Below are 12,740 nucleotides of genomic sequence, written 5' to 3'. Positions count from 1 at the left end.
AGATCATGCTTCTCTCGTTGCGTTTTGACCAATTGCAGTGATGATAGGCTAGAGGAAAAGTGCTCAGGTGTGTAGTTCACCAGTCAGACCTGCTGATAAAAGATTTTTTTTTTACCCTCAGATGTGGATTGGAAGCAGGTTGCAGCCTGGATGAGATTGTGACAGTCTGTTCCTTTTATGAGGGTCCTGTAGTTCACTCTTGCCATGGTTTAGTGTGTAGATGGTTGCCAACTGATAGACTTGCATACGTATTAGATAAGAGTCGACTGTCTGCTTGCACATAACTTCACATTTGCTTTTAGGATTTAAGATGTTTGCATTCAGTCCAGAAGTATGATACCAAAAGGCTCTGAATCTGCCACTTTTTAAAGGGCGGGTACCGTTGAGCTAAATCAAGACGCTGCATTCACAGCACTAATGTTCATTGGGTGAGCTGTGCCACATGAAAAGAGGAATCCCTTTAGTTATGCCACTTGAGACAGTGTACTCCACTTAGCAGATGAAGTGAACTACCATGTACTGCTCAGTGCAACCTGGAGGTCTGTTGCAGGGGGGAGTAGAGCAGTGTGAATTCCTCCCACCCCATTGCTATCCTGCTGCATGCTGACTTTTCTGCTTAGCTGCTAGTGCTTTTTTTAGCAGTCTCAAGACTGCCTCTTTCCCATCACTTCCTGCCTGACATCCTTTGTAACTGTGGCCAATGCTAGTGCTCATTAAAGTTTTGTACATCTTTTGATTCTGTGTAGTTCAAGGTTTGATTTAATTCCTAAATCTTTGGGGTTTGCAGCATGGAATGAGATACAGTGTCTTGTATGGTAGAAACACCTCTGCTGAATTAAAAAGGATTATTTTTTCTTTTTACTGCTTATAACCCTTCCTGTCCTGTCACATCCTAACAGGAGCTTTGCCATTCAGAAACACCCCTGATGAGGCCTCTCTAACATTAATTGTCTTTTAGAACATGAACAGGTGAGACTGAAAGTGAGGAGAAGCAGATTGTATGCTGCTTATTGCCCTTGATGGCTTCTCTTGCAGAGGACTGCCATGAGGGGAGTGGGTCCAGATATCAGTTGTTCCTTGTTTCATCTTTGTGCCTCCCCACCCTTGTTCTCAGAAGCAGATTCTGGAAGGGCTCAGTGCTTGCATGGTTTTTAAAATACCAGTCCAAAAACCTCAGTGTTCTGAGAAAACTATTTAAAAACCAAATACTCAAAGCATGTTGTCTAAGGCTAGCTACGTAATGCAGGCATCCACAAGAGAGGAAGGATTTCTTCAGCAGATTGAGCCTCTGGTAATGGAATTAAAATACCCTCGAAGATGCATCTGTTTCAGAGGCAGCGTACTTTGGAATTCTCTTGTTGAGAAGTAGGTGTGAAGAGTCTCAAACTGATTCAGTTCTATGCAGTGTGCATGTATTATTTCGTTGTGGTGAGATATGTCTCTAATGTGAAATTGTTCTGGGAAAATTCTCTTCGTGATTGATTCCTATGCTATGCAGAGGATCCTTGCAGTTGTCTGTCATGCCAGTCTCGGATTTTTTTTTCCTCTGGGAACTGTGTATCTTTTAATCTAGTAGTCGGGGAAATATGTCTGCATCTAGTTATCAGCATTGGTAAGGAGATGGTAAGCTACCCACCTGCTTAGTGCATTATGTCTCTCTACTGGCTGTCTCCATTCATCCATCTTCAGCCTCTAGCAGTGACAACCCCCAGCAGCATAAACCCTGGTAGGTGCGTTGTTTGTCTTTTAAGAGTAGCTTCTGGAAGATGGAATAAGCAAAGAGACAGAAGGAGGAGCTGTCTTCCTTCCTGTGTAACAAAGGGATGTTAGCAACCCTGCAGTTGTGAGGAATGTTCTCACAACTGTTGACTGGAATGGATAGAGACAGTGGTTATGTCCAAGTCCTCCTTGCAAATGGCCTCTTGAAAGGCATCTGCACAGTGGCCTTGGACCATGGCCAAGTAAGCAAATGCATGTCCTGGACTTTTGCTGCCTGTTAACCACAGGATACATTGAATTTTCTAAATGAGTCTAAAAGATGATTTTGATTGATAAAAGCACTGGAAAAGTGCGAAGGTGGCCAGTTTTACATTAAAGATGGATCCTGAAAGCTTATGTTTGAATTTTGTTATTCATGCGTTTAAGAAAAAACTGAAATGTATGATTTCCAAATTGTTCAAGGAAGCCTTGAGTATTGTGAGTGCCCAGAGGCTCAGTCATTGCAGATGGAAGAAAAGCACAGTGGTAATATAGAGGCATAAAACAGTATCTCCATTCTGATACTGTTTTTTATTCCATTTCTGTTTCTGTGTGTGTCTATGAATCCTAGAGATAAAATCTGAGAGCTGCTTTATGTCTTCAGTTATTAGCAAGTTCATTTCTCTCCCCAAATTCTTCAAAATACGCTGAAGCACTGACTAGTTAGTGAGATTTATTTTCCACCATGAGAAATGAAACTTGGTGCAGAGCTCAGTGTTAAAGAAACTTGACCTGCTGCTTACCAGTTTATGTACTATTACTGGGTTTCTGCAGATCCTTACTGGTTTTCGTACTCTATATCAATCTTTCTAAAAGCACGTCCATGTACTCTAGAGAACAGTTATCAAATGCTTTGCTTACATCTATTCAGATCACACCTGCTGCCTTTTCTTCCTTTACATTTTTCTAATTCTAGCTACAAAAGCAATTAAATTTCATGCAAGCATTTATTTGACTTACTGCCTACTGCATGTGGCTCATTCTTCCATTGTTTTCATATATCTTCCTCTTTTCTCTTTGTTATATGACTGTCTTTAAGGATAAAAGTTATGCTTAGGAGAGAGTAATTGTCAGTTTAAGTATGGCTTTCTTTTTGAAGAATGCTGCTAAGTTGACTTTTTTGGCCTTTTGTCACTGCCTCAGTTTTTTGTAACGTTTTAAAACTGGGTGTGTATGGCTTAAAGTTAACTTCTTTTTTTAATTTATTTTTTCCTTATAAAGTGCAACTAGCTCTTATGTCTGGCTTCTTTTCTTACTTCCTAATTGCCTAAGTGCCCTTGGATACATTTTAAGTGGAGACTTCAGAGAGAAAACTCAGTCACTCAGCCACTTTGAGTCATTATTGATTTTTGTCCTTAGCCTCACTGATGAATAGACCTTTTTTCATTCCAGTACCATTTTCTCCTTTTATTTTTAGAATGTCTTTTCCTTCTTTGGCAGCACCCGTCCATCCTGCTTTCTTATAACCTTTCTTTTCTTCGCAGGTCTGTACTAGACCTCCCTTATTCAGTTGTTTTCTCCCTAGGCTTTCCATTAAGATCATCATTACTTTTTTGGTCTCTGATCCAGTTTATTTGTAAAGTTTTATTTGTTGATCCTTATGCCTGTGTTTTGTAGCGGGACTGTAGTGAATTAGCGAATCTAGCTAGAAAATAAACGAGCCAATTTCTTAATTTTCTTTACCTTTTTTAATCCTCATGCTAGCTGGTTCTATAAATTGTCTGAACTCTGCACCTACAAACTCTAAGTAATTGGAGTGATGATTGTGGGTTTCATTTTCTTGATTTTTTTTTCTCTTTTTCCCTTGTGTGCTAAACAGAACACTTTTTGCTTCTATTAAAAAAAGAAGCATTGCTATGCTTGTGAATTTTAAATATTTTGAAGTTTATTTCTCCCATTCTAAATGCATTTTCGTGGTTTAGTTTGTTGGCATGAGATCTACAAAACAAGCCTACTTAAAAGTGACAATCAATGTAAATGTTAGCTTCTCCTAAAATGCTAGTGAAAGTTCAAAGACTAAAGAGTGACTTTGGCTCTTGAGACTTGTAGCAGTTCAAGATGTTTAAGGCTTTAGAAGGCTTAAGCAATTTATGCTCCCCCAAAGACTCCTAACATCCTAAATTGTCTAAGCCACTGGAAGAGTTGATAGATAATAAACAGCTTATGATATTCTGAGGGTTCAAAGCTTATTTGGAGTATAGACTTTTTGTAATCACTTTAAGCAATGAACAAGCCTTTAGGTTTTTAGAGGAATTTAAACAATTTATCCATCTTTAGACCTTGGTTTAAGATACCAAGCTATTCTTATTTAAGTAACTTAAAGCTCTGCGCTCTGGAATCTGTTATTTAACTTCTAGAGGATCCCTACACACTAATTGGCATGGTTGGAGCCACGTAAGTGAAGGATATCTTGAATACTGGCAAGATTTTGAGTGAGAAGAAAATCAGCGAAAATTCAGGAAATTCTTGTTTGGTTTATTTCTGCCTTGCTTATTCCAGGCTGTTTTGCCTGGATGGTGTGTTCTTATTCACACAAACATGTGAACTTAAATAGTGCTAGAATTACCTTGTAGTGCAGTATATCATATGCAAGTCTTACCAAATATTGTAGGAGTAAATCTTCACTCTGAGACCACCTTGCTTGAGTGTTTTGTCCACCTGCTTACAAATATTTTGCTTTTAATGATGGACCTAGTGTCCCGTCCCGTCCCGTCCCCCCGAATTGGGATATATATCCTTTTTACATAACAAAGTAGCTGGTGTCTATTTACATCATCAGTATTTCAGTATTACAGGAGTCGTGTTCAGGACTAAAAGGGTTCCCGTTGTTCTCTCAGGCGCGAGTTACAACTTCCTATGTCACGCAAAGAGTGATGTGAAGAAGCTCTTGGAAAAGCTGCTTTAAAAAACTCTTGTGACTGTGAAGGCTGTATGTGAGGGACTTTTCTTGTCTTTATTTTTAACACAGGTTTTGCTCTGTAGCTTTGTATCCCTTAAGGGTAGCAGTATCAATCGTGATGTTAGTTCTTCAATCCCAAAGTAATCAGCCATCCAAACCCTGATACAAAATTTTCTCCTTCTGCTCTGTCTGGGCAGAACAAATTTGTGCATGTTCACGCTGTTGAGATAAGTGTTATTAGCTATCAGTGCCTCCAAATTTATAAGGCTGACTTCATTTAAATGGTGTGAGTTTGAATAGACCCTCTTCAAAAATCCCATTACTTAACATAGGTGGCAGAACTGCACAATCAAATAAACGGGGCCAGTCATCTTGTGTAGTTTTCTGAGTTGAGTTGGCGTCCTCCCGGAAGCAGGCACACAGCTGCACCAAGCTTCTTACTGCCCTGCTTCTGCAGCACTTTTGGCAATTCAAGTAGGTGTCAAGATGAGTTTCTGCATGATTGCTTGTTTCCAGGTGGGCAAAGCTTGCAGGATTCTGGAAAATTAGTGGAGTATCAGTATAGGGTAAAAATGCACTCACCGCTTGATGCGGAGAAGGGGTGACCTTTCCATTGATCCTCTGAGAGTGATGAACAGGATGATTTCGTACGTCACTTAAATGCCTGTGTGGTTGTTAATCGTACGCTGCAGATCTTGTGTTCTTTATGACTTATCTCGCTCTTATACTTGATCTCATGCTCTTCCTCTGGCTAGTCGTATGTGGGCTCTGCTCCAAGAGTGTGCTATGAAATAGTCCAGTGCCAGTGAAGCAGCCACCTCTTCCTTTGTCAAAGGGAGTTACTGCCCAGCAGTGCTACTCCAGGAATCCCATTTGCAGGTTCCTTGCAATTTGCACTGCAGCCAATTTTCACTTGAACTTGTCTCTGCATGTCGTTCATTGCCTGTGCAGGAAGCTAAATATTTATGAAGCTGAGCGTTAGAAATGATTGTTTTCCTACCCAGGCAGCTGCTGGGAGTGCCAAACTTTGCCTTGTACTGACGATACCCTTGCCTAGCTAATCATGGGAGCCAGGAATGGGCTTGCTGTGCTGATCATCACACTCTTAAAAGAGATAATGAGCTGCTGATAAGGATGCAGCTGGAATTCAGCCAAGCATTGCATTGTGTGAGATATGGTGTGCTGCTGCTTCCTTTCCAAACAAGGACAGTGCATTCCTGTTCCTTAGCATAATGTCACCTTGCTCTGTGTAGCTCACTATACCTCCCTGATACAGGGTGAATGATTTAAGAATGACAAGTGTACATAAGGGGAGGAAAGCACATCTTGGGGAATTCAAATCCTTTGTAAACTAATCTGGGTTTGTATGCTTGCTCTTAGTGATCTTGCATGGACAGTATATTTGAGAAATATTTGAGAAATCAGCAGTAAAGAGTAATTTCATTTGTGGAGAAAGTAAACCTTGAAAGCATGAAAATCAGTTACTCGCTTAGCTGTGTGCTGCATGGCATCACTTTGCATCCAGTCTTCTCCATGTTGGGCTTGCCACAGTCTTCCTGGTATTAGTGATGTGCTGGTATTTATAGATGGGATTGTAGGCAGCAATGTCTTAGTCAAAATTTAATTCAGAGCTATAGCAGACAAGTGTGCTACCTTTGCATCTTTCCATTTGGCGGATTTGAAGGAGAAAAGTAGTGCATTTGTTTGTTGCTGCTACCTTTTTCAGTATTGGGGAAGGTTTAAGTGAAGAGACGGTCAATGTTATTTGTGCTTTCCTGGAGAAACATACCCTACTTGCAAATTATTTTTTGTTGTTGTTGTTTGCCATCTTGCTTGCTGAGCTGGATTGTTAAGTAGAGTTGGGTAACTTTTGCCCTAATACCTTCTCCTCGTCAGCTCTTAATTTTGGATATGCGAGTTGGAGGACTACCCAGATGTCTCAGTTGTTTTGTGCTGACTTGTGCTTTGTCTTTTTACTTTTCAAATACTGGTTAAGCCAGTGCAGTAAATTGTATTTCAGCTTTCTTGTCACATATTAATAATTTTTGCATTAATTCCTAGAGCTTGGTCCTAATTTCTTGAGAGGGACACACCTAGGCTGTGTAAGTAATACTTCTGTGCAGAGGGAGAGGCTGTGCTGCCTAAGTTGTTGGCCCGTGGTACTTAGCAGCCTCCACTGTGAATCCTTATTCAACTTTCAGCAAAGCATGCAAATCTGTGCCCTTCTTCCTCTCCAAGCTTATTAATAATGTGAGCTGGACACAGGCATGAAGGAAAAGTCCATCTTGGAACAGATCCCTGCTGGGAAAGCTAGGCAGTGAGCAACTCTGCATTTAATAAAGCTAATGGAAATTTCCAAGGAGGGCTTAGAGAGCTTAGTGACAGCCATAAAAAGGAAGAAAATAAGAACTTGACTAAGTGGACTTCACTGTCCATGACTGATACAGTGTGGAGAATTGCAATTTTTCACTCTGAAGCCATGGGCAACAAATGTCCTTGCTGCATCCACATCCAAGGGGCAACATGCTCTGTGTCACACAGAACTTCTACCTTACGCCTTGGAAAATATAAAGTGCTTTCAGCATTTCCATGTCTAGAGTTTGATGGAGCAAAAATTAAATGCTTACTTTACCTGAAAAATATTCATTTCTCCAGTGTAAGCTCTGCTTACACTGAAATTAATAGTCAGGCCATGATTTGCAAATCTCCTGGGAAACATGCTGTGAAAGGTTTGCTAATTTACAAAATTCAAGCAATATTTTACAATGGGCATTTAAAAACCTTCAGGGTCTTTGAAAAAGGAGATTGCACTGTTTTAAATAGGTGTGCTTAAAGAAGTGCAAATCTTTAAGCTCAATTGAAAATCTGATGTAAACCAAGGTAATTGTGGTTGTCACACTCACATTGTTGTGTACTTAAGTTGGTTTAAGGTATGATTATGCGATCAAGTTTCTGATGCAGGCATGGTCTTAAAATTGACACTTATCTGACACGATAGAGTATTTCTTTGAAATATTAAGAAGGTAAGTTATGATCTTTGTATAAAAGATAGTGGCCAACCAGTTCCCTTTGTCAAATTCAGACATTTGTTTTCTCCACTGTACCTTGATGTGGTCTGAAACATTTGTTCTGTAGCCTCTAATAATCCTCAAAAGGCAGAAAGACCTAATTGGAAGCAAGCTGAATATTGGTCTTAGGGCTGTTGAAAAGCATATATAATGCAGGTCAGAGAGTTGCAGATGGAGATGCACAATCAAAGATCATGCTCATCAAGTGTTTTGCAAGAGGTGGAACTGAGGGAAGATAAGTTGGTTAGCTGACCTTGATGGGGGAAGAGTCTGTGGAAGGGTAGATGTGAGGGTGCTCACTGCTGCAGTAGGGACTGCCACTGTTTAGTCTGAGCCACTTTTCTGACCCTGCAGGAAGACACATGCAGTCCAGACTAAAATGCCAGGTTAAAGCAGTGATGAGGACGTTGAACTCCCCTGGAGGCCAGTGTGGTGTCGTTGGCTTAAGCCTGTTCATCAGTGTTCCCAGAGTCAGCAATGGGAGCAGTGGTACCAGCTGCTACAGGTCCTTCTGGGAAAGGAAAGCCAAATTCTCAATTCTCTGGCAGTAAATGAGTAGCTAATAGGACCCTGGCAGTGAAACTTACTTGACAAATGGCAGTATTTAAAACCAATGTGCAAATTCATGTATTAAATGGAATGCCTATTGATTTCCCTGTCCAGTGGAAGGTGCAAATTGACAGTGTGGAGTTAGTATGGACTTTCTATCCAGCTACCTGAATGTATAGTAAAAGAGGCTCTACAGAATATATAGGAGCAGGGATGGGAGTTTTTAACCTGGTATACTGCATGTGAGCCTTGTACCATCGTGCTTTTGTAGAAGTGAGGTGAATCAGACTTAGACGTGTGTATGTGCACAGGAGCTGAGTTTTCTGTGTAGTATCAGAACATGGTGTTTTCGGGGAAACATGGTGTTGCTAACTCACATTTTGACCTAGGGAAAGCTTGGCAGTCTTCTGGTATCTGGAGCTGGGAGGTGGCAAAGACAAGTAGGGCACGCGGAGTACCTTGTCAAGGAGTGCCAGTTGTGTAGGTGGCTGTGGGGACCACACTTGTACTTTGGAAAGCACGAAGAACTGCAGAAAGAGGGGGAAAAGAGCATGAGTCCTTTTAGCTTTGTGGGAGAACAGCTGCAGATACCAAGCAAACTAGGCTTTTTCTGGAAATTTTGCCTACCGGGTCAAAGTCTCACTTGCCTTGGGAGTGCTACTTTGCAGACAGTGAGTGTGACATCTAAGCCTCTGTATAAGAGGCAGGGGATGGAAAGCCAGAGGGACTGGCATTGTTTTAGTGGCATGGTTGCCATCCGTTAATAAACTCTGAAGCCTTTGTAAATCAGCATCTCCCTGGCAGCTGTTTTCATGGGATATAATGCAGTGCAGGGCATGCTCAGCACAAAAAAAAGAAAAAAGGTTGTGACTGATAACTTCCTGTAGATTCCCTGCTTGGCTTTGTTTACCTAATTTTCTCCAGCTTTTGCCCTTGGTCCTGACCTGGGGTGCTATCACTCCAGCAGCCTAGCCTGAGGCTTCCAGCACACACAGCTCTCCCATTTAAGCACGTCTGACCTGCAGGATCCTCTAAGCTGGGTTTCTTTCCAGTTCTGCTGAGGCATCTCATTACAGGGAGAACAGGTTTTGTATATATGTAAAAAACACCATGTTTGTGCTCAAGCCATAACCCCCCCTTTTCCCCCCTCTTTCCCCCCCTTTTTAGCCCCCCTTTCCCCCCCCCTTTTTATCCCCCCATTTTCCCCCCCCTTTTCCCTTCCCTTTCCCCCCCCCCTTTTTGTCCTCCCCCTTTTTGTCTCAGTAAAATGAGAACCATTTGCAAAGAAACTGCATATCGAATAAAAGCAGTGTTTTACTCAGCATTGCCTAGTGCAGGAAGTGCTGGCAGGCAGCACAGATAGAATTTGCGTTCTTATTCCAACTCTTTTAGTTACTTGGAGTTAGGGTAACCTGATTTTATACACACAGTTGTCTGTCTTCATTTCCTGAAAATCTCCACTCCGTTTGCTGTGCCTCAGTGTTAATATTGAATTGAAATGAATGGAATATTCCAGAGCAACGTGGATAATACAGTGATCCATGTTTGCAAGGCTGTTTTTGGTGATGAGCCCTTTTAATGGAAACATGAACTGACCTAGGTCTGCAGTTTCTGTGGGGCAGGAATTACTGTCCTTCATGTTGTGAGGACATAATGTGTGCTGGCTGGAGTAGTGTCCTGTAATACTAATATTTCTTCCTTCTTTGGTGTTTCAAGGGCCTTGAGCTCTGGAGTTGAGTACCACTGGGACCAGCTGAATGAGAACGTCTTCGCTGTGCATTCCAGCAGCAGGAACACTGAGCGTCCTGGGTGAGTCTCTTGGGTGTGGGTTAGAGAGAACTGACCCTTTCTGCTGCTTTTTTTTTTACATTTGACGCCACCACTTCTTTGTTTCCTTAGCAGTGGCAGCTTTAATAATGCAAGTTTTCCCGCCTCTGACACTGTGTAGTTGGGCCACCTGGCCTGGTTCCAGTAAGTGATATTCAGTGCCCAAAACTGCTGCCAACGACAATGAAATACATGTCATCCAAGGCCTCAGTAACATCCTTGAGCAAGCTGCAGGAGGAACATGTGGGGCTCGATACATCAAAAAACACCATGTAAAGTGCATGGGCTTTGGAGGATAACTGGACAATGGGACTTTTCAGAGATAGGTGTAAATCCAGTCCTAGTGACTGATTTTCGTCCCTTTGGTTTCTGCTTGTGGGACAGTTGTTTCCCAGTACTAAACTCTAAAAATAAAGCTAAATCCCTTGACAGCATTATTGGCTGCTTCATCCAGTCTATCCAGTGATGCACACATTAGTTATTCTAAACAAGAGGGTGGCAGTCTTGTTTCTGAATTTTGAGCTCCAGGGTCCCAGGGAAGTTGAGTTGGTGTACAGGGCAATGTCTGTGCTGTCTTACAACCTTGAACTGATTTTGAGTGAAAAAGAAGCGGTAGAGGTTCTTTATTCTGCCATGTGAGTGGATATTGCCACTACTCATGTTTTTTTAGCATCACATATCAGTCTAGCTTGACTGTCTTAAGAGCAACTTGAAGGCAGAAATACTGACTCAAAAATGCTTGAAACGAGCACGAAAAGTGTGACAGGTTTCAAAACCTTATGAAAATAAGGTCGTGAGTGAAGAAATCATTCTTGGAGTCTCTTTACCATTCCCAGCACTTACAGCCAGAGGTCAGTTTTGGAAAGAGCATCCAAGCATTGTCAAGCTTCAGCTCTTATAGCATCATGCACTTCAAGTATTCAAATCGGAGAAGAAGCTAATGAGCCTTGAGGCAGTTCCTGTTGTTTGCTCTTAAGAACAGAGTATTTCTTGTCTGTCTGGAACAATCAGAAATGCCTGCTGAAGTGCATTCACGTATGATGCTGACAAACTAGGAGGTCCAGAGGAGGGAAAGGATGCAGACTGCATCCTTGGGAACTAAAACCTTCCTAACAGCTTGCATAGGGAAGTTGTATGTGTATTTATGGTCCTGTGCTGCATGTCATGTTGCCTGTTCAACTACTGACGCCAAGACAGACTTGTTCTCCAGGCTTAGCGATACTTCGGGGATGTCTGTCTGTGCCTGTTAGACATGCTCCTTCTGTGGAAGGGTGAGTAGACTGTAAAGTCTCTTGGCTTAAAACGCAAGAGACCAGCCAGCTAAGGCTGGAGAGGGGAGTCTCTGTGGGTGGAAATAAGTAAACAAATTCCCTTGAGCCCCATCTGCACAGTGGCTAGCAGGTGCCTGGTTGGAGTGGAAGCAGGAAGAGGTTCAGGTGGATGCTTCCATATTTCTGGGGCACATTGCCTCAAGCGCTCCTGCTCTTATTTGTTTTTCTCTTTTTTCAGAACCAGCAGAGCCACATGGAGGACAGACAGGGACATGGGCCTGATGAATGCCATAGGCCTGCAACCCCGAAACCCCCCTACCTCTGTGACTTCGCAGGGTACTCAGACCTTGGCACCTCAGCTGCAGAATGCCGAGACTCAGACAGAGAGGGAGGTACAAGAGCAGGAATCTGCCTCTGGAGGGACTGGGGAAGGTAGGAGCTCAAGAAATTATTTACCTGACAGTTTATTGGGTGAGCGAGGACTTTCTATATGGGTTCCACATCCTATCAATGCATTTGGACATTCCTGTTATCTCTTCAGCAACAATTTCTCCAGCCAAATTTGCCTGTAGCTAGCCCAAGACGATCAAGAGAGTGTATCTGTCCATGTGAATAGAGAAGTTGGCTTTTTCACATGCTTTTAGGGGGCAAAATGAACTTCTCTCCAGATCATTGTGTCTTTGTAGAACCTGCTGTACTGACATCACTCCTCACAAATCTCCTGGACTCTAAACGTCAGTAAAGCTGCAAACTGCTAGGAATTGTCTTTCTGCTGGTTAGAGCTTAGCTTGGTGCTTCACCCTCTGCATCTAAAATGTGTGTGGATTTCACAAGCTCAGCATCTGTTTACAAAATAAAATACTGTAAATCACTTCTCACAAAGCAGGGATGGGTATTCTGTTTAGTCTGATCAATGAAGAGTGGTGAGAGTCCAGGTCAGCTATTCAAAAGTGTGTCTAGTATTCTTCAGTTCATGAAAACTTATGAACATGTAAAGAGCCAGAGGTAGCTGATGTGCAATTCCTACACGATGATAAAATCACTGATATTTTGAAAGCATGGTGATTTTGTCCAGGCTTCTTGTCTCTATACTGCAGTGTTGTGCTTGAATCCAGCTGAAGGCTTGAGTAAGAAGGAGTTGGGCGATACATACATAGGAAAGAGAGAAAATCAAGGAGATGATTTTATAGGTGTTGGTTCATGATGAATCCACTTGGCTTTGGGAAGCAGTCTATGACTTGCTTGTATGCTTACCTTTGTTCTGTCACTCCGAAAGACACTTTTTGGTATGTGACTCCTCCACAGTTTCTGTTATGCAGCATCTGACATGTGTGATAATGCTTTGTGTTTCTCTATTCAAAGTTAAGT

The 12,740-nt window shown here is 42.0% G+C and overlaps 1 protein-coding gene across 4 annotated transcripts in view; it reads left to right on the top strand.

The window, feature by feature from the left end:
• AMBRA1 (autophagy and beclin 1 regulator 1) overlaps positions 1 to 12,740 on the top strand; it is a 133,195-nt gene that overhangs the window by 111,479 nt on the left and 8,976 nt on the right. For all 4 annotated transcript variants that reach the window (XM_054067702.1, XM_054067701.1, XM_054067703.1 and 1 more), the window contains 2 exons: positions 9,991 to 10,083; positions 11,611 to 11,804. In XM_054067702.1, the coding sequence (XP_053923677.1) occupies positions 9,991 to 10,083; positions 11,611 to 11,804 (287 nt within the window). The remainder of the gene's footprint in view (positions 1 to 9,990; positions 10,084 to 11,610; positions 11,805 to 12,740) is intronic.

This window comes from Cuculus canorus, chromosome 5 (genome assembly GCF_017976375.1).
Source record: "Cuculus canorus isolate bCucCan1 chromosome 5, bCucCan1.pri, whole genome shotgun sequence".
Classification (NCBI taxonomy): Eukaryota; Metazoa; Chordata; class Aves; order Cuculiformes; family Cuculidae; genus Cuculus; species Cuculus canorus.
Note: the sequence above shows the minus strand (reverse complement) of the source record. Positions and strands in the feature narration are given on the sequence as shown.